This window comes from Rhinopithecus roxellana, chromosome 12 (genome assembly GCF_007565055.1).
Source record: "Rhinopithecus roxellana isolate Shanxi Qingling chromosome 12, ASM756505v1, whole genome shotgun sequence".
Classification (NCBI taxonomy): Eukaryota; Metazoa; Chordata; class Mammalia; order Primates; family Cercopithecidae; genus Rhinopithecus; species Rhinopithecus roxellana.
The window spans coordinates 130,073,777-130,101,374 of NC_044560.1; the positions used below are offsets into that span (position 1 = coordinate 130,073,777).

The 27,598-nt window shown below is 61.0% G+C and overlaps 1 protein-coding gene across 6 annotated transcripts; it reads right to left on the reverse strand.

Moving 5' to 3' along the window:
* Window positions 1-455: 455 nt before the first annotated feature.
* On the reverse strand, window positions 456-27,598 carry CIC (capicua transcriptional repressor). Of its 6 annotated transcripts, none has more exons than XM_030942876.1 (21): window positions 27,469-27,598; window positions 22,262-25,059; window positions 9,615-9,764; window positions 9,296-9,530; window positions 9,087-9,216; window positions 8,809-8,991; window positions 8,561-8,726; window positions 7,457-7,659; window positions 7,143-7,368; window positions 6,603-6,706; window positions 5,088-6,321; window positions 4,814-5,001; window positions 4,047-4,168; window positions 3,786-3,952; window positions 3,387-3,677; window positions 2,964-3,286; window positions 2,407-2,651; window positions 2,155-2,309; window positions 1,940-2,071; window positions 1,517-1,648; window positions 456-1,428 (listed from the first exon to the last, which is right to left on the reverse strand). In XM_030942876.1, exons 2-21 carry the CDS (start codon window positions 25,047-25,049, stop codon window positions 1,061-1,063), a joined length of 7,542 nt encoding a protein of 2,513 aa, XP_030798736.1. In that variant the 5' UTR covers window positions 25,050-25,059; window positions 27,469-27,598; the 3' UTR covers window positions 456-1,060. The 6 variants fall into 6 exon arrangements, with proteins under 6 accessions (XP_030798736.1, XP_030798738.1, XP_030798735.1 ...); XM_030942878.1 differs by having other exon boundaries at window positions 1,946-2,071; window positions 2,155-2,306; window positions 3,387-3,680; XM_030942875.1 differs by having other exon boundaries at window positions 2,155-2,306; window positions 3,387-3,680.

Here is a 27,598-nt window from a genome sequence, read left to right on the forward strand (position 1 = left end):
CGGTTAAGCCCGGTTGCAGTGCTGGCCCAGGCCACATGGGGGCAGCAGGGGTCACAGGACAAGGGTACTCCAGGTAGACTAGGCTCCCTCCCACCCACTGCCACCTCTGGGCTAAGACCTCTTGAGGCCTGTTTCCTGAGGACAAATGACCCCAGAGCCAGTGAGGCTAAACCATCTGGTGGCATCTTGCCTCAGGCCTTCCCCAAACTCATGCAGTCCAATGGCTGAGAAGGGGGCCAACAGGCATTGAGGCTCCCTGGGCTCCTAAACTGGAAAGGGGCCACCTGTTCCACAGCCAAGTCAGCGACCTGGCCTGTGGGGTTCCTCTGATGTTGGGGGCAGTGGTACTGGAATTGTTCCCCGCACATCATGGAAAGCCTACCGTTCCACAACAACTGAGGACAGGACTGATACAACCAACAGCCCTCCCTGTTAAGAGCCTGCAGCCACACAGGTGTGTTAAACAGCTTTAATCTCGCTCATTGTGGCTTCTCGGCACAGTAAGAAATATTGCACATGATCAACATGTTTTGTTCTGGGGAAGGGGGCAAGGGCAGGGGGAATCACCTTCTTAGAAAGTACAACCCAAGTTGGGAGGGCAGAGGGGGTGAGGAGAAAACCCTCCCCATGCCTGTGGCAAAGTGCAGGAGCCCCCACCCCCAAACTAACCTGAGTCCAGCCCCTCTGGGGAAAAAAGGGGTGCATGAACTCCCCCTATTCCACAGGCGCCTCCCTGTGGCCCAAGGCCCACACCACCCTCCAGCTTGCAGCCCTCACAGGAGCCATTTTGCATAAAGTGAAAAGCTCTGAAGGTCACACACTCCAGGTTATGTACAGGGGCCTGGAGGAGGGAGACTGCCCCTGCGGCCCCTCAGCTGCCCCCCAGCACTGGGAGGGAGCTTCAAGGGAAGGGGGTATTTACAAGAGGAGCAGGCCTCATTCCGCCCCAAACTGGAGAGGACGAAATGGCTTTACCCGAGACGAGATAACCTTCCTGCCCCCACATACTGTCCATGTCCTGAGGGGGTACTATGAGTCCTGGCATGTTCTCAGGGGTCCCTCACCTGCCTGTGGCAGCTGTGGAGGGACCTGGGGGTGGGGGAGAGGACTGGGGAGCCCCCTCCCAGCCAGGCTGTCCAGGCCCCGACTCTGGGGGCGGAGGCAGTGGCGGGGCAGCCTGGACCGTGCCAGAGTCCGAGCTGGGCGAGGTGGGGTCAGGGCCCCCCGCAGGGCTGGGAGTGGGGGCAGGGGCAGCAGCGGTGCCAGTGGGGGGCGGTACAGGGAGAGGAGCCTCAGCTCCAGGGGGCTGCTCGGTGGGAGTGGCTGCCTGCATGATCTTCTGGCGCACCTCACGGATCTTCAACTGCAGACAAACCTTGGAGGGGAAGATGTCTGCGTAGCGGGCCTGGAAGGCGGCTGTGGCCTGGGCTGGAGACAGAAAAACAGTGGGGAGCAGAGGATGAGATGTGCAGACAAGTCCCACCCGAGTGACCCCAAGACTCCGAGACAGGCTCACCTGACGGGAAGAAGCCATGGTCCTGGAAGAGCTGCATGACCAGGGCCCGGCGCTGGTCTAGGGTGCGCCGCAGGGAGGAGTACGGCACCTTCTCATACTCTAGCTCCCCAAGCACGTCCTCGGCTTCTGTACCTGTGCAGGGCACAGGCAGCATGGCAAGGCTGCAGCAGTGGCATGGCCTTCCTACCACCATCTGAGTGCCCATCCAAGCCCTCACTGCATTCTATTTCACAGTGGAGTCAGAGAGGGGTCCCGCCCACAGTCACAGGGCAACTTAGGGGCCTGCCAGACTCCAGAACCCACCCCTGACAGGCTGTGCTTCCTGCCAGCCTGGATGGACCCACCCTACCTCTCCCACTCTCTAACTGCCTTCCAGAGACCCACTCCTCTTTCAGGCCCCCAGAGTTCTGCCCACCAAGGCACCTGTACGGTCAAAGGTGAAGATGTCCCCCTCGCACTTGGCACTCTTGGGGGTGTTGGGCTCCGAGCTGCAGCTGGAGCGTCTTCTCATCTTGCGCTTGGGTGAGGTAGGGTCCTCGGGTGCTGAATCCAGGTCTGGCCAAACAGAAGCAGACTCAGTGCAGGTGGCCCCAGTCTGCCCTCCACTTACGGACCCTGGTTGTCCGACGCTCGCCTACCCGTGGAGTTCTTCCTCTTCTTGCGGTAAGAGCCCAGGATGGCCCGGGGTGAGGTGGCCAGAGACTGCAGGGTGGGGGAGGGCAGCACCTCCTCAGGTCGAAACTCAGGCAGCTCAGCAAAGCGCTCTTCAAAGTCCACTTCCGACAGGACCCTGCTGGAGGGCTGGCAGGGTCACCTCCCCCGCCTCGGCCTGCAGCGGCTCCCACTCCCACCACCCCACACGCTCCACCAAGGCCCCAGCCCATGCTCACTTGTCCACAGAGTCAAAGGTCTTCTTCAGGGGCGGGGGCCGCACCTTCACCTTCTTGCCAGTACCAGCCGCCTCCTTGCGCTCGGGGGTGTCCCCGGCTGCCCGCCCACTGCTGCTCTCGCTGCTGCCACCAGGGGCTACGGCTGGAGCTGGGGCTGGGCTGGGAGGAGTGGGAGGCTCCCCACGATTCTCCAGGCCCTGACCAGGGACGCGCCAGTCTGAAGATGAGCTGGGGAATTTGCTGGCCTGGGATGGAGATAGGCAGGGAGATGGAGAACACTGAGCTCAGACTCTGGGGCAAAGGCCAGAAACAAAGAGTTGGATCTGAACCCGCCCGGCAGACCCCTCGAGAAGGCCATCACACAGCCTCAGGAAAGCCAAGACAGGGGCCTCAGATGGGAGGGGAGACAACACAGGCAGGCAGAAGGGACAGGGGGACACTTTAACCTGAGAGACACACAGGCATGGAGGGAAGAGGAGTAGGACAGAAAAGCAAAGACGTCAACGGAGGGGCATAGCCAAGTGGCAGTGGGAGCCCCACGGCCTGCAGGCACTCACCATGGTCTCAGGACCCTTGGCGCTGGTCCGCTCCTCAGCAGGCGGGGGCAGTGGGGGGCTGCTCCGGGCCGTGGGAGTCCAGGTCTCTGGGGCAGGTGGAGGGGCTGGTGGTGTGGGCTGCCCCTCAAGCTCAGACTCTGGGGCAGTTGGCTCTCGGACTGGGCCAGGCTCCAGAGGCTGCCGGGGTGCAGGGCCAGGTCGCCCAGAGGCACCTGCCTCAAAGGACCCCACGGGAATGCTGGCGATGGCTGCCTTCACTTTCTGGGGGGCCTTCGGGCTGGGCCGCTGGGCCTTGGGGGCCACTAAGCTGTAGGTCATAGAACCTGCCAGTGGTGAGAAAAAGTGTTTGCTGAGCCAGGCCTGACTGGAGCCCATCCCCTGGGTCCCCCAACTCACCCTGCTCTGGGTTGATCTGACACCTACCTGTGGCACTAGGGAAAGGGCTAGTTGGGGCTGGGGTGGCAGTGGCAGGGGCTGCCGGGCCCTTGGGCAGAATGGTGGCTGCAGGTGGGGTTGTGCTGGTGGCCACAGTGTAGACCAGGCTTGGGGGGGCCTGGGACGGCTGGGCCAGGGGTGCTGAGGAGGTGGGTGCAGGGCTGCCAGAGTAAAATGCCGTTATGACAGGACCTCCAGGGGCTGCACAGGCAGGCGGCAGCTGTGGACTGGGCACAGGCGACACGCCCACCTGACCGGGAGCCAGCAGTGGGGCTTGGCCTGCTGAGAGACAGAGAAGGAGAAGGAGAAGCAGGAGACCAAGTTAGGGCCCGGACTGCCTCAGCCCCACCCTGGGTCCCCAGCACTGCCTGCCAGGCCGCCCCTCACCTGAGAGCAGGGGCTGCACGAAGGCGGGGCCGCTGGGCCCCAGCGAAGTGAAGCCTAGAGCTACAGAGCTCGTGGGCCCGTACGAGGTGACTGTTCCAGCCTGGCTGGACGCAGGGCTGGTACCCAGGGGCAGCGTGTGCCCGCCCGCTGACTGCACATAGGTGATTCTGCCGCAGGGAGAGGAAATGGGGAGGAGTAAGGTAAGCTGGCCCCGCCCCACCCCTTCCCTGGCCTCTTGAGTGTGGGCTCAGCTGCAATTACCTGGTGGAGGAGGGCAGCAGGACCTTCTGAGGCTGAGAAGTGGGTCCAGGGAGTGTGGCTGGGCTCAGGGGCGGCACCAGGCCGCTGGGTGTGCTCACAGGCACTGGGGTCAGCTGGATGATCTGTGGGGAAGGGCACCCATAGGCCAGGGTGAGCTGTGGCTCCTGACTGGGGCAGGGGAGGACCAAGACCTAAAGTGGGGCTCTAAGCAAAAGCAAGGAACACAGAACTTGGGGTGAGAACAGGATGGGCAAGATAACAGTGGGAGGTGGGGACACAGAGGAATAGGGTACAGACACTGAGAACTTGAGAAAGTCAGGATGCACAAAGAAATCACGGAGCCGGGCGCGGTGGCTCAAGCCTGTAATCCCAGCACTTTGGGAGGCCGAGACGGGCGGATCACGAGGTCAGGAGATCGAGACCATCCTGGCTAACATGGTGAAACCCGTCTCTACTAAAAAATACAAAAAACTAGCCGGGCGAGGTGGCGGGCGCCTGTAGTCCCAGCTACTCGGGAGGCTGAGGCAGGAGAATGGCGTAAACCCAGGAGGCGGAGCTTGCAGTGAGCTGAGATCGGGCCACTGCACTCCAGCCTGGGCGGCAGAGCGAGACTCCGTCTCAAAAAAAAAAAAAAAAAAAAAAAGAAATCACGGAAGATAGCAAGACAGAGAACCAGAGACACGGAAAAGAAGACTGAAGGAAAAACAAAGAAATGGTGGGGAACAGGGGCCAACACTCAGCACGTAGAGAGAAAAGCAGTCCCTCACCTTGCTGGGGGGCTGGGCACCATTCTGCACAGGTACTGAGAAGGGTGGGCTCACCAGTGGCAGCGGCTGGCCGGCCCCTCCACCGCGCACTGACATGCTAGGGGCGGCCAGGGGCACTAGGACCTTCCCAGGCAGCAGTTGGGCTGAACCACCTGGGGGCGGGGCCTGCACGGGAGAAACTGACTGGGCTGGAAGAGGCAAGAAAGGAAAAGGTTACAAGGGAGTCAAATAGGATTATGGCCCCTCTCCTAGTGCTGCCCGGCCCAGGTCTCACCTTTGGGGGGTGGGGCGGAGGGTACAGACTGCAGGATGGGGATGCCAGGAGTGGGTGCAGTGGCGGCCAAGACTTTGCCGTTGGTGGAAGTGCCCGGTGGGAGGGTGAAACGGATGCTGGTGGTGGGTGCAGGGCCACTGGGAGTCGCTGCCTTGGTCCCAGGGGCTGGTGCTGGGGCAGGTGCCACCTGAAGCTGCTGGGGCAGCGTGGGCAGGATGTACTGTACCTGGGTGATTCCCCCAGCCTTGCCCAGGGCACCTGGTTGCAGGATGCCCAGGGGTACTGGCCCATTCGGGCCACTCCCAGCACCTGCTCCTGAGCCCGCAGTGGTCCCACCGCCAGGGGCCCCCTGGGCAATGAACTGGACAGCAGGGGGCGCAGGGGCCCCATACCCCGGGGTGCCCACCAGTAGGTTAGTGACAGTGGCAGGTGCCTTTCCCACAGTGCCCAGCAGGGGTCCAGCCACCAAGTGTGGGGCTGGTGAGGTGGCTGCTGCCGACTTCTTGTCCGAATACACTAAGCTGACACCCAGCGGGGAGCCCCCAGGCACCCGAGACCCAGTGCCCATTTCAGTCCTGGCACCTGCTGTGTCATTTGGAGACGCCTCAGCCCGGCCAGAGGTGGGGAAGGGCTTAGAGGCGATGGGCACAGGAGTGCTGCTGACAGGCCGCACCACGTTGGTGACCATGGTGGCGGCAGGACGGGACAGGGGAGCTGCTGGGGCCCCGTAGGCCAGTGATGGGGCGGGGGCGGAGGGCACTCTGGCTCCGCCACCCTCTTGCTCCTCCTTGTTTGGGGGCAGCACCAGTGTCTGCAGAATGCTTCCTCCTCCGCTGGGAGGGGCCGCGATGACTGAGGGGCCTGGCGGCTCCAGGCCACCCACACTTTCAGGTCTTTTGCGCCGGAAGGTGGCAGGATCCGTTGGGAGGAACCGGGTCGCCTTGGAAGGTGTCGCTGGACCCCCAGCCCCAGGGAGTGGGGGCCGTAGGGGGCCCGCTGTGCTGCCCTGACCAGACTCCTGGGCCTTGAAAGTTCCTGAGCCCAGTGAGAAGGAGGTGGCTGCCGAGGCTGAGGAGGAAGCAGGCGAGGACGCAGAGGAGGATGGGGTGGAACCATAGCCTTTGCCAAAGGCTACAGGAGGATCTGGGGGCCCTGGGGGCTCAGGGTCCAGTGGGGGACGGCAGTGGGTAAAGGAAGAACGGATCACAGGTGAAAACACCTTCCGACCAAAGCCCTGCATGAAAGGGAGATACCCCAGGTCAGGACACTCCAACACTTCAATAGCAGCCCCCTAGCCACGCCCATCCAGCCTGTCAGCCAGGCCAGCCTAGAGCTGCACCCCTCCCAGCTGAAGGCCTCAATTTTCATCCTGGCTATGATCCAACTCCCCACGGGGCAAGCAGCTTGACCTCTCTGGATCTTAATCTCCCCCTCTCTCAAATACCCAGGAAAAACAGACATTCCCGTGGCTTAGGAGGGAGTGTGATGGGACAGCACCGTGACCCAAGCCCTCACCTTGTTGCCCTCTGGGTCCTCCCCAGAGCTGTCCCCACTCTCGCTGTCGGTCACCCGCTCCTTGCACTTGAGATCAATGTCAGTGGTGCCGAAGCCATCATCAGCTGAGGAAGTGGAGGGAACAGTATGGGGAGGGGGCTAGATGCAAGGGGACCCAGGAGGAGACAGTCTGGAGCCTGGATCTCAGCTCTGCTCCAAACCAGCAGGGAGTGCTGTCCAGGAAAGATACTCCTCAGCCCAGGACTGTGCCCACATGCTCAGTGCCCAGTGCGGGAGCCTATGAGCCTGCAGGAAAGAGCCCCTAACACTGCATCTGAAGATCTGGTCACGCCCATGTCCTCCAGATTTCCTGCAGGGCTGGGGGCTTCCTGAGGGCAGGGCTGGGTTTACTCAGCCAGTTTACTGAAATGGCCACATGTAACCATAAACCAAGTGGAAAAGAAACCAAAGGGGCCTAGGGGCCTGGATCCAAGTTCTGCCCACCCTCTGAGCCTTGGCCTGCTGGCTCCTCGGCAAGATTCTGGGCCCTGCAATGCTCACCAATGACATCATCATCCCCTTCCTCCTCACAGATGACCATGCGCTCCTCATCACTCGTCATGTCCTCACTGGCCGCACGCTGAGAACGAGAAGCTCGGGTGGGCAGCAGCGAAGGCCGCCCGGTGGCCGCCAAGGCACCTCCCTCACTGGGGGCTGCAAAGGGACCTGGAGTTCCATACTGGGTAGAAGGCTTTGGGCCAGAGTATGATGCAGGGCCAGACACCATCTGCAGGAAAGGTAGCAGAGAGGTTTCAGCGGGGCTGCTGCCTTGGACAGGCTCCCTGCCCACCCCCCAGGGGGCCTGCACCCCAGACCTGCGTCAGTTCCTGTAGTGCCTGACTGTCTACTTCGCCGCCATCCAGGCTGTGTACCCCACTGTGAGAGAAAGCTCGGGGCCGAGCTGAGCCAGGTCCCCCAACTGCGTGTAGCCGTTCTGCCCCACAGGAGCTGCTCCCCGGAACCTTGGCGTCCGAGCTCAGGAGTGTCTGGGCTGCGACGGACAGGAGCTCAGAGGACACTGTAGAGGGGGGCGCTATACAGTCAGTAAGCCTCTCACCAGCACCTAGACTGGCCCAACAACCCATAGATATTTCTAGGTACTAGGCAAAAGCAGGCTGGAATTTCTGGGCCACTTGGTGAAATAAAAAAACACCACCCACCACCAGTCCAGCATCTCCTTCCTGCTGATTCCCGCCCTCTGGGGTTACAGCAGGCCCATTCCCTGGGGGCTAGCCCTCCTGAAAGTAAGGAGGCCTGGAGAGAGGTTCATGTGGTGCTGGCTAGCCAACCGCTGGCCTAAGCCTCAGTTCCCTCATCTCAGAGAAGAAGTAACTAGCGTACCCACCCTCATAGAACTGCATATCCATAGGAACTATCCATCTATCCTCATAGAACTGCCATATCCATAGGTTCACTCCAAAAATGTGCCCCAGAACACTGCCAGGCACACCAGACACCATCAATAAGTGGAAGCAGACCATCAGGGGTGTCTGCGAGCTGCAGTGGCTCCAACTATGGTGTTGGGGGCCAGTCAAACTGGGGTTTACATTCTGGCTCTGTCACTTGCTTGTTTATGATTTTAAGCAAGTGACTTTGCCTCTCTGAACCTCAGTTTCTTCTTCTAGAAACACTATGGGGTTTTGCAGACTAGAGCTTATATTCCCTGTAGTGCTTGGCACATAGTAAACACTCATTAAACAACAGTTCATAATGAGATTGCTGTTTGGGAATCTATCTGTCTGGATCTCCCTGGCTCCTTCACATGAATCAACTGCCGGTTCCTTCACAGATAAGGGTCGCCAAATAAAAGCGATAGAGCAGAGAGGAGCTGCTGGGGCAGGGGAGGAGCAAGCAAGGGGGTAGCTGGTGGCTCTCGGGGAGGGATGTGGCAAGGTGGGAGAGCCAAGGGGCTGACTAACCCCCAGGGGCAGCGGCAGTGCCCGTCTCCGACATGCTCCGCTCCCGCGTCTCCTTGTGCCCTCCTGCCAGCCCCAGGCTCGTGGGCTTGGCCTCCGAGCTGGACTTCTTTCGGTCCTTGTTGCACCACTTCCAATCTGGGTGGGCCTTGAAGTGGGCCTCCTTCACCTGGCAGGAGAGGGCAGGGCAACCCTTCACTCACCCACCCCACCAGAAGAAGCTGGGAGGAGCCAGCAGGCAGGGGCGTTACCTGGAAGGCCAGGTCGTGGTACTTCTGCTTCTCCTTGGGCCCCAAGGCGTACCACCACTCGCCCAGGATCTTGCTGACGGTCCGGTTGTCCTGGTTGGGATGACGCTGGTGGACCAGGGCCCGGTGCCGCTTGCTGAAGATCATGAAGGCATTCATGGGCCGCCGGATGTGGTCCTTCTCCCGCTGCATTAAACACAGCCCAGAGTGGGACAGTTAGGACCAGGGAGATAGGTGTGGGTGGCCACGGGATAAGCACGGGACAGGCAGGGATAAAGTACCTTGTTGGGGCTGCGTCCATCCTTCTCAGAAGATGAGTCCCGTTCCTTGGGTAGGGCACTGAGGGACTGGGTCCGACGTTTTCCAGGCGGTAGAGGCAACTGGATCTCAGGAGACATGATGGAGAGGAAGCTGCGGCAGGGCAGCAGGGACAGTGAGGGCCATGTCTCTGGCCATCCCACCCCCAAGTCCCACACCTCAGGGAACTCACGCATCATCATGGTCACTCTCTGTCTCACTGTCCAGTCGGGGCTCTCCTGGGGGGCCAGGGGCCTCCTCCTCTGTGGTGGGAGGCGGACCCTTACCAGGTTCCACCACCCCCAAAGGGTGTGGGGGTCCGGGTCCTGGGCTCTCAGGGCATGTGGCTCCAGGGGGCCGCCCAGGGTCAGCACTCCCTGTCCCACCTGGTGGCCTTTCATGAGCAACAGCTGCCGACTCAGCAGGTTCTGGGGACACAGAGGTAGATCAGAGGGCTCCTAGGCCACCTGGACCCCACACCCTTGCCTCCCCCTAGTCCTCCCAGCCCTCACCTTTGCTCTGGTTGGAGGCCACTGGGTGACTGGCAGGTTGCTGGGCCTCGCTCGGCTGCACGGAGGGGTCAGGCTGGCTGGGTGCCAGGAAGGGGACTAAGGAGTGCCAGGGGAACACAGCCACAGAGCGAGGTTCCACATTCGTCCACACTGTGGAAATGAGCCAGGTGAGCTGTGCAGCAGGAGAACCTGGCCCCAGCCCCAACTCAAGCTCTTCCCCAGCCTAGATGAGGTAGCCCCACCCCTTTTGTCTACCCCCCACCCCCAACACCAGAGTCTCTTGGACTCGTCCATGCAACGTCACTCAGGAAAAACTCCTCCCTGAAAGGTTTCTAGATTTATAAAAAAGAAAACAGAAGCGGGGAAGGGAAATAGTACTCACGCCCCACTCCTCCCCCCACCTATCTCCACCAGCCCTGCCACCAGGGACCAGGCCAGAGGAACGATTTGCTCCTGCCACAAACCAGGTCACACTCGGCTGCCATCCCATACTACCAAGGCCCCAGATCTCTACAGGCTGGGACCCCCCACCCCCGTCATGCCACATTCCCAGCAGCCCAGTCGCCACCCGACACAACCTCTCACCTTGGCCTCATGCTCTCTTTCTCTTTCCTGAGGCATACAGCCCCATGTCCCCTCCCCTCCAACTCTCCGTTCACTACCCACAGGCTGTGGAGTCTCTTACAACTGTGGTGTGGGAACTGTGGTGTGGGAACTGTGGTGTGGGAGAAGTCCTGCTCCTTGCCTTCCTTCCCCACCACAAACAGTGCCAGACCTGCCCTTCCTGGCTGGGCACAGGTGGCTCTAGCAGCTCTCCCCTTTGCCCCCACGAAGAGAATGCAAATCAGCCTCCTAGCTGCCTTCCCCATCAGCCCCTCGGCTTATCTGTAGTCCAGGGTCCAGCCCCCTTGCCCAAAACAGAGGAGGGTGTGGTAAACTCCTTGGAAGAAAAAACACGGACAATGGGCCAGAAGAGAGGATTGTTACAAGTCTCTACCCAGAGAGGGCACAAGTGCCAGGTGTTTCCCTGAGGATATGCAAAGGAAGATGCTTCCTCACCAAGAGGCTGGTCCCAGGGGTCCAACCTTCAGCCCCAAGAGGTGGGTGGTGGAAGAGCAAGCTCTAGACTGGGACCTACCCCTAGCTGGACTTTTGGGGCAGGCCTAGGATACAAGTGGGCTTCCCCTCACACAGCCTGGCTCCCTGGGGGAAGTGGAACCAGCAGAGAGGCCCCTGCTTGGGGAAGACGAAGAAGGGAGGAGGGAACCGCCCTAGCCCTGCTCTCCATCATTCTGGGCCTTCCCTTGATCCAGATCAACCTGACCTGAGGTGACCTCCCCATGCCTTCAGAAGCCTGGAGGGATGGGCAGGGGAGGGCGGGGGAAGCTCTGTGCGAGGCACTGGCCTGGAGACCTGATTCTGTGAGGGGCTGACAAAGGAAAAAGTAGACCTCAAGAAACAAGGGACTGGGATCACGAAGACAGCACTGAAGAGCACTCAAGACTCTACAATGACCCTGTCCCTTACCCCTGAAAACCCGCTGGGTCCTCCAACCCCACATAAAACCCTCCAGAGACTTAGACCTGTGCCTCTCTTTGCAAAGATCTTTCCCATCAGGGCCTCCTCTTTTCTGGGGGGGGGAAGGGAAGGGACCCAGCAGACAATGGAGAGCAGTCCTTTGGTCCTGCTCCCTCCTGAACCCCTCCCCAGTGCACAACCCTCCAGGTTCTTAGGTGTCGCGCTCTCTGCAAACTACACTACACACACTGCAGCCCGTCACTCTGCTCTCAGCAAACAGTGCCTCACTCGCTTCCTGAGCCTCTGTCCTCAGCCCCACTACCCAATCCAAGCCTCCTCCCCTAGGACCAGCAGGTCTCGTGCTGTTCCTATTCTACCCCATGCTCCAGAGCCGGTCACTCGACACCCCTCACCTTTCTATTACAGCAGCCCTGTGCCATCCCATCACTTTAATATCACAGCTGTCCCCAGGTACGCGCCACTCCCCTACACTCCCACCTGCCGTCACTAACCACTCGGCCCGGCCGAGCTCCGTAACTTTCCCAGTCATCCCTTTGCTCTGCCTTTACTGTTCTCTCCTACTATACCCCCATCACCGTTACTCCGCACTTAGCACCCCGACACCTTGACCCCTGCAGTCCCAGGGCCCAGGCGCTACTGACCGAACATGCCGAGGCCACGGGAGGCCGCGGTGGACGCGGGCATCAGGGGCCTGTGGGCCGAATACATGGTCCGGCGCAGGGGGGGCCCGGCAGGGGCTCGCACCTCCTCAGCGGCCGACGCCGCTCCGCCCGCAGCCCGCTCCTCGGCCGTCGCCGCTTGGGCCCGGGGGGAGCGGGAGGCCGTCGCCGCATGCCCCCCCCCCCCCGCCGCCCCTCTCCGGCCGCCCCACGCGGGGGTCTCCGCCGGGCGCGCCTGCGCACAGCGCCGCCTGCCTCCCGCCGCCCGGGGGGCGGGGGAGGTCAGCGCACACCGGCCCCGCCCCGCCCCCCTGCGCGCGCGGGGGCCGTCACGGGGCGCGCGGCACGGGGGCCATCGGCGCCGCCCCCTCCCTCTCCCTCCTCCCTCCCGGAGTCCAGCGGGCGGGGCAGGCGGGGCAGGCGGGGCGGGGCGCGGCGCGCGTGCGCGGGGGCGGCCCCCTCCCTTCCCCGCTCGCTGGCTCGCTCTCTCCCTCCCTCCCTCGCAGCTCCGGCGGGTAACGGCTCTGGCCCCGCGCGCCCCGGCTGCCGGCGCCGCCGCCCCGCCTTTCCGGGCCCGGGGCCCGAGGCTCAGCGCCGGGTCGACCTCCGGCCCTGGGCGGGCAGACGGACCAGCGTGCGTGCGTCCGTCCGTGCGCTCCGAGCGAGCCCCGCGCCGAACCACCGCCGCCTCCCCGCCCCGCCACTACTACGCGCTCCCCTCCCCCCGCCGCGCCTCCCCCCGCCCCTTCCCCGCTTCCCCCGCGGCCTTCCGCGCAAGCCCGGCCCCCCGCGCGTGAGCCCATTGGCTGCCGCCGCCGCGCGCGGGTCAGGCCCCGCCGCGCCCGCCCCCATTGGCCGCCCCGGGGGAACGTCAGTCATATGCAAATAAGGGCAGGGCGGGGCGGGCTCCGGTTGGCCCCGAGCCGGCCGGGGGCGGGGCCGCGGTAGGAGGGTGGCAGGGAGGGCGCACTGCAGTAAAGGCACCGAGCCAGGGGGGCGGTTCGGGGCGCCGCGTTGCGGAGGTCCCGGGGTTGTGCGTGGTGCTGTGTGTCCAGTCGGCGCGAGGAACACGCTCACGCGCGGCTCGGCCCGCCTCCCGCACACCCGCTTGGGCGCGCCTGGCCCCGCTGGGCAGACAAACTGCGCGTAGGGCTGGACGAAGCATCCCTGAGCCCTCACCTACTCACACTCACACTCCTCACAGACATACACACACACTTTCGTGCCACACCCATTATCTCCTACACACCCCACGGACACATGCCCTCTGTCTTACACCCACACTGTCACACACGAAGTCACACCTCACACACCTGCTCACACAGATGTACAACCTCACACGCTCACAGTCCATCGCTCCCCACCCACCATCGTGCATTCACCCATCCTGTTCTCATCACCCATCTCATCCATGCCCTGTCACACATGCCTCGACAACCCGCATCCTCATCACACCCCCACCAGCCCACATGAATCATGCAAACAGACAACATGTCAAACAGGAGGAACTCGGCATAGCCCTGCTTGTCCACTACACACTCCACACCCCTCCCACACAACCACATACTCCTCCATCACACACACAGCCTTCCTAGCACTCACAAAGCTCCTCCTATTCCCAGCGCACACTCAGCTCTCACACACACCATCATACCGACCCCACCCTCTATATAATCCTACCCTAATGGGCGCTACCTGCTTCAGTACCCAGGCCCATCAGGTATACAGAGCCCAGTGGCCATCGCCGTCATTCAGCCACTCACCCTGACACTCATCTGCCACTGTGGACCCTCTATCTAGCAGCATAAGGCAGGGGACCACACAGCACACCATGGCTGACCCCACCACACTACTCTGCCAGCCACCCACTAACCCCCACTCCTCCTCCCAGAAAAAAAGGGCCAGGAAGAAAGGAAACTAACACTTACTGGGGCTGCTGTGTGCTGGGAGCTTGTATGTATTATCTGGTTCATTGAATCCTCACAGCCACCTAGGGAGGTATGCTTTATTACACCCATTGTTCAGGTGAGAAAACGAGCCTCAGAGATTGAATAAACTGTGGCAAGATCATGCAGTCAAGATGTACCAGCCCAGAACTCCAACTCAAGTGCTGTTTCCATTACTCAAGGCTTAACCTCAGGGTGGACCCAGGGAGGGAACTCCAAACAGAGGCTGGGGAATATAGTTAGACAATGATACAGAGCCACGTGGACCACAGAAAGGTGAGGGGGCTCACACGAAGACACAGGCAAAGATGTAGAGCCCATCTGGCAGAGACACAAAGGCCCTGGATCACTCAAGAGGGGCCCTGGGGCCATACCCAGTAAAGACACAGGACTGGGGTCGCACAGTTGGGCAGGTAAAGGTTGCACAGGCTAAGACGGACCAAGACTGGGCTCTTACACAGGTTGGATGGTTGACAGGAGCAGAGGAGCTCTTTCCCCAACCTGCCTCATCCACTGACAGAGCTGAAGGAATAGAGAGGGGGCAAAAACTGGGTAACCTGAGCCCAAAAGGGAAGGGAAGGTCTGTAGCTCTCTGACCTCCAGAGACTGCAGGGCCAGACACTTGGCTGTGAGCCTGGAGGGGCAACCAGAGGGACTATTAGGTGACTGCCCCCTCCTTCCTATGCAGTCCCAGACTCAGACCCTCCATTACCTCACTGCCCCAGGGACTGCAATGTGAGGCAGGAATTGAGGCTGAAATCAATGTGGCCCGCTATCTCCCCACCACTGCCCCCACCACTGCCCCCTCTTCTCCCCACCGGTGAGTGAGTCACCTACTGGCAAGTTAACCCCTTCCCTACTGCAATAAAGCCCAAGGACAGACCTCAGAGGGGCTCTGCCCCCCAGATCCCCCACTTCTGTTGGTTCAGAAAAAGCCAGGCATGGCACAGGAGGGAAAGAGGGCCCCACACATCTGGGAGGGTTGCACATCTGGTAGAAGACACAGTGCCCACGGAGGAGAGATGGGAAGAGGCCCCATTCGGGACAGGGTACAACCAAGTGGGGGCCTAGCCTGGTAGGGAGGGGCGGGAATCCGGGCGGGAAGGGCCCCCCTGCCCTGGGCGCTGGGCCAGCCCTATACTTAGCTTCTATTGTTCAGGGTGGAGGAACCCTGGATGGGGGTGGATTCGGAGCAGAGGGGAGGGAGCAGGTCCTGTCCCTAGACAGCTCCCTCTCTCTTGCCATCCCCAACCCTAACTGGGGTCTCCCTAGTTGGAAAAAGGTACTGAGCAGGACTGTGATGGCAGCCACCCTCTGCGCCAACCCCTAACCAACTCCACAGAAGGACTGCCCCTAAACAGCCCCTACTGTGCCACCACACCCAGGCCTGGGGACAGGGAACCCAGACGAAGACATCAACAGTCACCCGGGCGGGCCGTACAGGCTGAGGCCTGCCCAGAGGCCTGGGGCGAGCAGCCAGGGATGCTGACAGACTGAGGGACAGGCAGAGGCACACTCTAAACTCATTTATTGAGCCCGCTAGGCACCGCACCCCTGCCGGCCGCCTGCGGCTCCCCACCCTGCTCTCCAGGCCCAGGTCCCCGCCTCAGCTCACCACCCCGGTGTCCCCAGCTCCCCTCACCCGCTTTCCACATACACACCCACCCACCCACCCCGGGCGGCGTCGGCGACGGCCAGGGTTGCCTGGGGAACGAGCCCAGGATTGGGCTGGCGCGGCTCGGCAGGGATGGGGGGCTAAAAATAGCGCTGGGGTGAGTCAGTGTGAGTGGGGCTGGGGTAGGCAGGGGGACCAGGAGGAAAAGAGAGACAGGGGAGTGTGTGTGGGGGATGGTCCCCAAGGATTGGGAGATGGGTGCGATGCGGGGGTCGGGGGTTGAGAGACGTGGGTTTGGGGAAGGGAAGGTGCGGGGGCGGGGAAGGGGTGTACAGGCGCTGGGGCTGGGAGGGTTGGTCTGCGCGGGCTGAGGGAGGCGCCAAAGCCCGAGCAGAGGAGGGGGCGCCGCCCTGCGTTCCCCTTCCCTCCCCGCGCTCACGAGATTTTCCACTCGCCGCCTGGCCCCTAGCCAACCCCAGGCAGGCCCCACAAAGCCGCTTTGTGCAGGGAGGGCGGGCGGGTGCCCGGCCGGCCTGACACCCACGCGGGCCGCGGCGGGGCGCCGGCCAGCTGGCACCCGAGCTGTCTGCGGTGGGAGGGAGGGAGGGTCCCCCACCCAGCGCAAGGACGCGGCCGCGCAGGGGTTAATGGCTCAGGAGCGGGGAAGCAGGCCTTGGCCAATCAGCGGTCGGCGGGCGAGACGGCAACCAATGGGAAGGACGGAGGGCCGACACAGGAGGCCTGCACCCAGGGGCGCGCGGGAACCAGCACCCCTGGGTGCCAGTGGGGGCTGGGCGCGGCCCTCGCTGGGTGCCAGTCCGCGTCTACGCAACCCCCAGAGCACCTGGTTTCCCCGACTACTTCGCAAGAAACAGGCTCAGTGGGGGGACAGCATCTTGCAGCCGAGAGGTGGCACAGCCGGGATTTGAACCCAAATCTATCTGGCTTCACAATCAGCTTTTCCGCCGAAAACAGGGGACGGGAGTTCCCTGCCCGGTGCCTCGTGGGGAGCGGGAACAGGGGATAGGGTGGGGGTGGAGGAGGCGGCGCGGCGGGCTAGGGTCCAGCCGCCTGCGGTGCAGCCGCTGCCGCCGGTGGTAATGGGAGCCAGACGCCGTCGCCGCCGCTAATGCGCCTCCCTCCCGGCCACTAATGGAACCATTAATACCCGGGCGCCGGGGGCTCCGGGATGTACCAACCCCTACCCCCCCTGCCGCGCATGCGCACGCCTGCTGTCCCGCCGCGGCCTGCCGCCAGGAGGCAGCCTGACGCCTCGCAGTTCCAGGTGCTGGGGGCTCTTCTACAAAGTCACCAAGACGCACTCCTGCAACTTCACAAGCTCTTCCTCCTCTCCTCCTCTTCCCCAAGCCATCTTCTTCCCAACTCCTGCCTTTCCAGGGCGATCTCCAGGGGTCTCTGACACCTAGATCCGACCTTTTCCCTCCCCTGCTCTAAATGCTTTCTTGGCTCTTTACTGGCCCGAGTAGAGTCCCAGCTTCTCAGCCTGACATTCAGGCTGGGCCTGTCGTCCACAGCACCCTTCTGCGAAGCCTGGACTCTGGTGTCAGCTCCAGCCTCAACTAGCCACTCGGAGTTCATGCACTTTCACTCCTCCTGGTCTTTGCTCATGCAGCTGCTTCAGGTGGAATTGCCTTTTCCTTTCTTTGACTACTCTGAAATCTACTCATTCCTCATACTTCAGCTCAAATGTCACCTCCAATGAGAAACCTACCTGATTCTTCCTTATCAGCCCCCATGAACCACTGAGTTGTCCCTGCCCCCTGGCTTCCCCAGACTCAGTACCTCCCTAGGCTCATCCTTGCCTGTGCCTGCATCCACATCTGCCTTCCTCACCCACTTGCCCCAGGACTGCTCAGCCCTGGGCCTGGCAGAGGGATGAGGAGGGAGCTGGCTCCTGCTGGTGGAGATAGGGTTCACTGTTTGAGACAAAATGGAAATTATGGTGGGCAGTACCTGGATCTGGGGAGTCAGGAGACCCAGGCTTAACCCCTCTGGCCCCTCTTTTTCCCCACCTGCCCAAGCATAGTTGATGGGTACTGCCTGGTCTCTGAGGCCCTACTCATTGGGGCGCACTACATCTGGGATTCGTTTCAATGAAGCTGGCATCAAATGAAAGGCAAGGGGTAGCGGGGGAGGTAGGGTGATCTGGGTCATGCCCTCTAGCAGGTGGGTGGGCTTCTTTCCTGCCGCCCCCCACGGCCGGATCTCCTAGCTTGGTCCATACAGCCTCTGCCTTCCTGCCTGTCTTGGGAACAGGTGTTTGGATGGTGGATGGGTCTACAGGATGAATCTCAACACTTCTCAGCAGATTTCAGGGACAGTAGTAGGCAGTTAATTTGTCAAAGAGCATGAGGGGCTCCCCGGCCTGGACAACCTCCCAACACTCCCCAAGAAGGAAGTAGGAGACCTGGTGCTTGGCAACTGCCCACTGTCTTAAAAGAACAGAACACCTGATATGCACAGGGTGGGGATGGGAGGCTGGCATGGGGGCAGCAAGTCCATCCAAAGAGTGGGAGTGGGAGGGCCAAAGAGAAGCCAAGGCTGGCCCAGAGACACAGGATGCCAAGACTGGCAGCCAAAACAGAAGGAGGGTGGGCTGAAAGCTCAGACAAGGACTGAAGTCCAGAGACGGACAAACCCAGGAAGACATAGGGAGCCCCCAGACTCAGAAGAGTCAGACAGAGGTCCCGAAAGAGACACACATATCGACCTAGAAATAGAGACCAGAGATAGAGGAAGCCAAGGATAAGACAGACAGACAGAGCCAGACTGCCAGACAGAGGCCCAGGACAAGAAGTAACGCCTGTCAATAAGGGGAAGCCAGGCAGGAAGCTGGGAGCCGGGAGGCCATACCAGGAATGGGGCTGAGACATCTGGCCTCCTGGACTAGGGCTGCAGGCCCTGGGGCGGGATCCTCTCCTGGGGAGCAGGCGGGAAGAGTCAGAGGGAGGTGGCAACGGCAGCTGGCTGGCCATGCCATGCGCAGAATGTGGAGAATGCCAGCCGCCTGCCCCAGCAAGTCCCCCAGCGGAAGCAAATGCCTGACTGGGGGCAGGAGCAGGCAGGCTGCCCTGGGCCGCCCCCTCACACCTGCTGCCCTCTGATGGAGGGTCAGGCCCTGGCACGGGCCAGCAGAACGGACGAAGCCACTGAACATGGTCTGCCCTATCTGGGCCCCGTGGGGAGAAGGCTGCAAGCTGCCTACCTCCCAAGGACTTAGGGAGGCCTCTGGGAGAAGAATGAAAGGGCTGGCTATTCAGAAACCTGAAGGCGGCCTGAATACCTCAGCATGGGTGTTGTTAGGGAGGTGCTCCTCAGAACTGCCAGGACAGGCATTGGACAAGTTATGATGACCAGGTGGCCCCCAGCAAGGGGCCTCCCTTCTCTGATCCTCAGTCTACCCCTGGACAACAGGCCTGGCAATCTGCTTCACAGCATCAGGCGGAGCTGATGAAATGGCCCCAAGCCCAGGGTTAGGCACACAGTCTTCGCTCAGTAGAGTAGGTATTATTGTTATTATTGTTATCATTGTTATTATTGAAAGTGCTTGAGAGCCTGGGATCTGGAGCCAGACAGTCTGATTTCAAATCCTGGCTCTTGGCAGCTGGGTGCGGTGACTCCCAAAGTGTAATCCCAGCACTTTGGGAGGCCAAGGTAGGAGGATCACCTGAGGTCAGGAGTTCAAGACCAGCCTGGCCAACATGGTGAAACCTCGGCTCTACTAAAAATACAAAAATTAGCCGGGCGTGGTGGCACACTCCTGTAATCCCAGCTACTCGGGAGGCTGAGGCGGGAGAATCGCTTGAACCCAGGAGGAGGAAGTTGCAGTGAGCCAAGATTACGCTACTGCACTGCAGCCTGGGCGACAGAGCCAGACTCTGTCTCAGAATCCTGGCTGTCTGGCTCATGCCTGTAATCCCAGCACTTTGGGAGGCTGAGGCAAGCAGATCACCAGGTCAGGAGATCAAGACCATCCTGGCTAACACAGTGAAACCCCGTCTCTACTAAAAATGCAAAAAATATTAGCCGGGCGTGGTGGCAGGTACCTGCAGTCCCAGCTACTTGGGAGGCTGAGGCAGGAGAATGGCGTCAACTTGGGAGGCGGAGCTTGCAGTGAGCCGAGATCGCGCCACTGGACTCCAGCCTGGGCAACAGAGGGAGACTCTGTCTCAAAAAAAAAAAAAAAAAAATTCTGGCTCTCTCTTTTCCTAGCTGAGGGACGCCGGGCAAGTCACTTAGCCTCTCAGGCTATGGTTTCCTCCTCTGTCCAGTGGAACTAGTAATCATGGTACCAGCCTGGGGCATTGTGAGGATTCAGGGAGTAAAGACTCAGCAGGACTCACTGAAGTGTGCCAGACACGTGTATCACCTGTGCTGCTCGGTGAGTTATTATTACTGCCACTTTTGGTAGTGAGTGTCCCATAGTCTGGAGGCTGGGAGATGGCTCAAGGCCCTCATCCTGCCCCTCACTGCCTGGCTGGCCTCAATCAAGACTCTCCTTTTGTCAGGGCCTCACTTTTCCTCATCTGGAAAATGGTAACAAGAGCCCTGCTGGGCCTACTCTGGTAAGCCCAGCCGCTGGACCAGAGCCATCCCTCCCCACTCCACAGCAGGAGTGGCCACATGAAACAATACTGTAGGGGCCATGTTGGGGGCTGTGGGCACATGGAGGGGTAAAGGGTAGGGGAGTGGTTACAGACTCTCTGATTTAGTTTCTTCATTGCCAAAGGACAGAAATCCCTGCTGTAAAATTTGCTCATATCACCTATAACAACAAATGTAAAAAGTGTTGGCGTCAGGGTGAAACACATGGCTTACAACCTCAGTTCCGTATATGAGCATGAGGGGCAGGCATAGCCCATGTCCCTGTGCCCTGTCCCTAGGGACTGGCCTGGGCTGGAACCCCATAAGGGCAGGGCCAGGCCAGTGCTCCTTCCTGAAAGGGCTCCTGCCCCAGCCCAAGCCACAGTGACTCCTACCCACATCCACACCCAGCCTCTTTCCTCCCTGGTCTCCCTGCCTCTGGCCTCAGAGACTCAAACACACCCTCCATGGTGCAGCAGTGGTTGAATCTGCTCAAAACCTTCCATGGCTCCCTAGTACCCTCAGGATACATTTCATAATGATTTTACTTAAGGGTCCTCTCTGATCTGACCCTTGCTCACCAATCCAGCCACACATCCCCAACGCTCACTCGCCATCTAGAGCCTTTGACTTTGCAGATTCAACATCTTACAAATATCTGCTTTTGCCTTAAGGCCTTTGCACAAACTCTTTCCTCTGCCTGAAGGTCCTCCCTGCCTACCTTGCCAGGCTCACATCTGCACACCCTTCAGGTTTCAGTTCATAGGCACCTGGCTGTTCTTCCAAGAAGCCTTCTCTGACTTCTCAGACTGGACAGGCATCTTCTCTGGGCTCCCACGGCCTCCTGGGCTTCCTCCACCCCATCTCTGACCACCCCAGACTGTTACTGTCTAGGGAGGGGTCTATCTTTTCCAGAGGCCATGAACCCTGTGTAAATAGACTGTGTCCTCAGCACCATCCAGCACAGGGCCAGGCACAGCACAGGGCCAGGCCCTGAATCAACAGTAGATTAATAAATAAATAAAAATAAATAAGGCCAGGTGCAGTGGCTCACACCTGGAATCCCAGCATTTTGGGAGGCCAAGACTGGAAGATTGCTTGAGCCCAGGAATTCAAGACCAGCCTGGGCAGCATAGTGAGACCCCCTCTCTATAAAACTAAATAAATACATACATACATAAACAAGTAAGAAAGAAATGCTAGAAAGGAGTTTCTAACAGGTCTGTCACCCTCTCTGTGTTGCTCCTACAAGGCCCAGCCTGGCCTTGGTCCCTGGCTGTCCAGCATCATCTCAGAAATGACACTCTCCCACCCCCAGCCTCAGCTCTCCAGCCACCGTGGCCTTCCATCTTCCCCTCCCAGGCTGTGCTCCTTCCAGTCTCGGCGCTGTCCCGTCACCCTCCTCCCAGGAGGCTCTTCTGCCCCACAGTTGCTGGTTCCCACTCATCCTTCAACTCCTGAATTACACGCCCTGTCCTCAGGGCAGCCAGGCTAGATTCACACCTGGAGGAGTGCCCAGCACACCCCCCGGCTCCCTTCCATGGCACTGACTGTGCCTGTGATGTTTATTAGACACAGTGGTAAAGATGACGGCTCCAGTCCTGGTCCTGCCACCTCCTGGAAAGACCTGTTAGAGACTCCGTCTGCCCATCTGTAATCCAGCACTATGGCCACGTGGTCACGGGCCAGCCTGCCTGGGTTTGAGGACTGCTCCAGGATTTACTAGCCATGTAACCCTGGGCAAGTTATGACTCTGGCCTTAGTTTCCTCTAAACAAGCATAATCATAGCACTCTCCTGTTAGGGTGGTTGTGAAGATAAAATGAGCTAATATTTGAAAAGGATTTAGAACAGGGGGTACATGGTAAGCGCACTATGAGGTGGATGTGAAAATTTGGCAAGCTCACCTACATACAGTGCTTACCATGGCAATGCCCTCACCCGGTCCCCCAAGACATGGAAGCTGTTGCCACAATTATCATTCTCTGTTATCCCATCAGCTCCATGGAGACCTGACTCAGTCTGCATTCAGTAAAGGTTTGCTGACTGATAGACCTCTCGAGACCAGAATCTCTGACAGGAGGCCTCTGGAAACGGTGCCTTGAGCCTTAAAAGTCCAATCCCTTCCTGACATGTGAATTCCCACTGCAACATCTGTGCAGAGAGGAGGCCGGCCTTCGCTTGAAGCCCTCCCGAGGTGAGGAGCTCACCTCTCGAGAGTTCAGCTTACAAGAGGCCCTCTAAGAGGTGAGCCTGGCACAGCCCATCCACTTCCACCTCTTACCTGTTCCAGGCCGGCCCATGATGACTTCCTTCTTGGGGGCAGGGTGGCTGGTATAGCTGCTGGGCACCAAAACGGGCAACAGGGCAGCAGGTGAGGGGTGGAAGGCCACAGGCTGAAAGGGTGAAGAAGCCAGGCCAAAGGTGGGCATCGGCTGGGCCACGGCAGTTGGTGCAGCTGGAGGCACAGTGATGGGCACGGGGGCTGGCAGAGGTGGGGGCAGGCCAGGCTTCCCACTGGCCACCCCAGTGGGCACCGGGGTCTCGCGGCAGCCCCGCCCAGGTCCCCCAGCCCGCACCTCACCAGCAGTGCCCACCTCCCCAGGGAATTTGGAGGGCAGTGGCACATCAGGGTTGCGGACAATGACAGGTGAGTCCCGCTGCACGGCAGGCACCCTGCGCACAGAGGGCCCCGGATCTGAGGTCAGGCCGGCAGGCGGGGGCAACAGCAGCAATGGTGAGGGCTGGCGGGAGCGAGAGAAGGGCACAGCAGGGGACACGGCCCGGAAGCCAGCTGGCGTGGAGGGTGTAGGTGTGTGGGACACCGGGTCCACACCAGAGTCTAAGCTGTCACTCTTGGGAAAGTCTGGGGCGGCTCCTCCACCCCCTGCCCCAGGGGCCCCCAAGGCCCCTGGGTGCGGCAACAGCTCTGTCTTCCGGCGCCCAGGGCTGATGGGCACGGTGAAGGTCAGGTTGGTCTGGAAGGTGGGTAGGATTCCAGAGGAGTGGCGCTCTCGGGGGGCAGGTGGCGGTGGGTGGGGGCCCAGGTCTGGCGGCGTCAGCACACCTGCCTTAGGGGTGCTGGCGCTCAGGTGGCGACTGCGGACTGCAGTGCGCTGGATGACTGGTGAGGCGTTGATGGGGCTGAAGTTGGCAGGGCGGAAACCGAAGAGTGGCGAGGGTGAGGGTGACGGGGCTGGCGAGAAGGGCGATTGCGTGGAGACGGGTGAGAAGGAGGGTGTGCCTGAGCGCGAGCTGCCCAGTGACACCAGCATCACGGCCGCCTCACACTCATCGAACTCAAAGCGTGACAAGTCAGCAGGGGCCACCAGGCGTGGCCGTGAGTCTCCACGAGCCGCCACACTGCTGGCCTCACTGTCCCTCGATGTCTCATCACCCCAGTCAAACTCTGTGCTGCCCTCACGGGCTGCCACGGCTGCGGGCCGGCCTGCCCCCCCAGGCCCACTGTCTGCCAGGCCCTCCATCTCTTTGGTTCGCATGGACAGGTGACGTGAGCAGTAGCCCCGCCGCTGTGACTCCTTCATGCAGCCATCTCGCGAGCACAGCCGGCGCCACTGCTTGCCATTGAACTTCTTTCGTATTCCACTGGGTGTGCAGACCACATCACCCTTCTTGTACTTCTGCTGGGCCGCTGTCAGTGGTGTGCGGGCCCGGGCTGCCGGTGCGGTCCCCTTTTCCAGGGAGGCCACACTGCTGCTGCGGCTGCCACCCTGGCTCCCCTCCTGGCAGGGCGAGGGCTGCTCGCCAGGGCGGCCAGGGCCCACAAAGGCTGGAGACTTGGGTGGCGGTGACAGGAGCTGGGGTGGGGGCAGTGGGAGCAAGGCGGGGGTACCCAACGCTGGAGGGTGCTTCTCCTCACCCTCCTCACAGTGAGTACCCAGGTTGCCACCAAAGCTGATCTTAGAGACCTCAGCGTCCTCGGGCTGTTTGGGGTCCAGGGCAGCAGGGCAGGGTGGCAAGGTGGCCCCAGGCTCCACCTGCTCTTCCTCGGGGCCTGTCGGGGGCTTCCTCAGCATGGCCTCAGGTTCCCAGGGGGGGCGCAGCAGGCGTAGGCTGGAGCGGGCCACCCACACGGCCTCCTCCGGCTCACGGTGCAGTGGCTGTGGGGGCTGCGGGAGGCTGCCTGGTGGGCCTGGCTGGGAGCTGGGGCCAGGGCTGAGACGGACCTTGTAGGCAGCTGGCTTGGTGGCCACCTCCACCACCACACCTTCCCGGTAGGCAGCCACGCCGGGCTCCACACAGGTACAGACAGCTGTGCCCACCACCAGGGCACCTGGTGGGGGTGTGGCATCCAAAACTACATCCACACCAGCGCCTGGCACCCCCTCGTAGAAAGTCAGGGCTCGGTCACCAGGGAACTGCACGCCCAGGTCCTGGCTTCGGCGCACCTGGCGCACCACAGCCGGCAGGAAGAGGCCATCACCACGCCGGGCCAGCACCCGCTGGGACCGCAGTTGCCGCAGGTCATAGCCGCCACTGGTACTGCCGGGGGGCCAGGGGCCTGGACCACAAGGCTCAGCCGGCTCATCCTCCAGGTCTGCCGAGTGCTCACTGGCTGTGTCAGTGGAGGAGGAGCGAGTGGAGGTGGGTGGCCGTGGAGGCACCCCCAGGCCACTGGCCTCCTCAGGGGTCCGCACCCGCTCTTCAGGGGCCCCAGCCACCCCACTGCTGCCAGCTCCGTGCTCCTCTACATACTTCTTCTTGGGCGCTCGAGACTTGAACGTGGCCGTCTTGCGGCTGAGTGAGGGCTCCCAGCGGCCTGCCTCCCCATCCCCTTTGGGGTCCTCAGCTGGGCCTGGAGCCGGGTCACCAGGGTGCAGCTCCAGTGGAGGACCTTCAGCCCCAGGGCCCCGCTCAGCCTCCTCTTCCTCCCCTTCCTCAGCCTCTTCGGGCCCAGGCTGCGGCTGCTGTGCCTCGTCGTCCTCCTCCTCTGGCTTGTCACCCTCCCCAGCCCCTCGCCGCCTCAGAGCCTTGGCCCTGGTGGCTGGGGGAGACTTGCTGCCACTGCCAGGACCTGAAAGGCCAGTGCATGCCTTTTTCATTGGCTTCATTTTTCTTCACCTGCAGGGTGGGAAAGCAGACGGGGATTATGCGGAGCAACTCAGGAACCCCCACCAGAGCCAATGTACCCTAAGATTTCCCATTTGCTGAGTCTACTGTCTCCATTCCACCATCCCCAAGGCCTCCTCGCTGGCTGCCCTCAACTCATGTGATACCCCAGTCAGCACCAGGCACAGGCGAGCACCCGAGTCCCCTGAGTATACACACTCTGGCTCCTTGGGGAACATTCACAGACACCTGCTGGCTCTGCAGAGGACGCAGAGCACATGCTCTGAACGCCCCAAGGGGACAGCAGAAGCACTAACAGTTCACACCTATGGAGCACTCCCTGGGTCCTGAACTCCATGCTAAACTTGCCTTTATTAACCCGTTTCATCCTCACAACAGCCCTAAAAGTAGGTGCTACTATTGGCCTCATTTCACACCTGAGGAAACCGAGCCACAGAAAGATGAGGCAACTTGTCCAAGATCATCCAGGTGGGAAACAGTAGCGCTAGGGTCTGAACCCAGGCTCTCTGGCTCCAGAGTCCGTGCTCCTGACCATTTCAGTGTGCTGCCTGTCACATGATCCAGAGGGCACATTTACTCTCACTGTCGCCATGCAGAGAGTACATGCACTCAGACACACACACATGCACAAGCACCAAGTCACAGAAAGGGAGGTGACTGGGCTGTGATATGAGCCTCTCTCCGCCCCCCACCCTCCCTCTGCCACTCTGGGCGGCCTGGCATGGCCAGGCATTGTGGGAAGAAGTGGGCAGCTGAGAGTCCCGAGGGACGGCTGCCCACTCTGTTCTGCACCCCAGGGCTGCCAGGTACAGCCATCTCCCCAGATCCTGGCAGGGAGCAGGCAGGGACATGTCTGGGGCAAGAGCTCATACCCAGCACTGCCACGGGGCCGTGCATGAGCACACGCACGCGCACAAACACACACACACGCACACACACGCACAGAAGCACGCACACGTCATCACACAGTGGGACACAGAGCTACACCCCAGGGTTTCTCTGTCCCACTGGATGGGAGCCTGCTCCTCCCCCCACAGCACCCAGCGTGATACCCGAAAGCCCAGCCCCCTTCTTCTTGCCTGCATGCATCCCCGCCCTGGCTGGGCTGGCTCTGGCAGGGTGGCTGAGTCGGCCAGCCCCCCGCAAGCCCCCAAATATGCCCTCCAACTCCAAGTGGGGATAAGTGGGATAAGGTCAAAGAAAGCAGGACAAGCCCAACAGGCCAACCTCACCCACTTCCTGAACAGTCATTACTGCCCGCCCCCTTTCCAGCTGCCCTGAGAAAAGACAAGGGGAAAAAACTTTACTCTGAAGTGACTAAGAGAACCTGAGAGGCCAAAACGGAGGCCTCTAGGAGGGTTGGGGGACCCAGGACCGTAAGCCAAACACAATGAGGGGCAACCCCAACTCAGTCTTCCAGCTACTGGGGGACCCTTGACCTCATGCTCTCTCACTAGGGGCCTGTTCCTCCTGTGGAGCCTGGAGTCCCAGGCCTGCCCTTTCTTGGGCCACTCCTGGGGTCCTCACAGGCGGAGCCTGGAGGGCACCCCGGGGCTGGCACCCAAGTGCCCAGAAGTTGGGTAGCCATCACCACCTACTACCCACTGACCCACTGGACTACCATACTGGGGACTGAGATCTGGCCCCAGTTTTTTCCAAACACAAACCTTTGCATACCCCACCCAGGGCCTACAACTATGCCGCATGTACCCCCAGACCTTGCTGCCTGGCCCAGCCTCTCTTCACCCCAGAGCTGCTTTCTTTCCCCTAGGGCCTACTCTCTTCCTGTCCAGCCCCTCTGAATAACTCCCACCCAAGCCCCGGGGGCCCTCACCTCCCTCAGATTTGAGTAGTAACTCCCGGAACCCAGGCCAGCCCAGGCCCTGGCTCTTTGGGGTCTCATACCCTCTGTTTCTATTAGCCCTCCTGGCACCAGCTTCTCTGCCACTCTCTCTCCCATCCTGTCACCACCTCTATCTCTACCTCTCTGTTAGCATGCCCTAGGCCCCCTCCTGTCACCCCCTCCTTGTCACCCCCATTTATCTCTGTCACCTATTCCTCCCAGTCACTCTCCTGTCAGCCATCTCCGGACCTGTCACCTTCTCTCCCCATCACCTCTCCTTGTCACACTCTCCAACTCTGTCCCCTCCCTCTCCCTGTCACCCTGATCTAGTCCTGTCACCCCTCCATTCCTGTTACCCTTCTTTGCCCACCACCCCCTCCCCCAGTTACCCCTTTTCTGTCAAACCCCCACCACTTCCTCCACTCCCTCCTCCCTTCCCACCATTCCGCCCACCCCTTTCCCCCTGTACCCCCTCCCCGTCCCTGCCACCTGTCCCCTCTAGGCCCCCAGCCCCCCGGACCCCCCTTTCCCGTGTCAGCCCTGGCCCCGCCCCTCACCTTAGGCTCGGCGGGGTTTCGGGGCGGGGGGCCGTGGCTCCGGCTCGGTCCGGTCCGGTCCCTCCCCGCCCCCCCTCCGGCTCTCCCTCTCGATTCTCCCTTTTTTTTTTACTCCAACACACAAAATGGT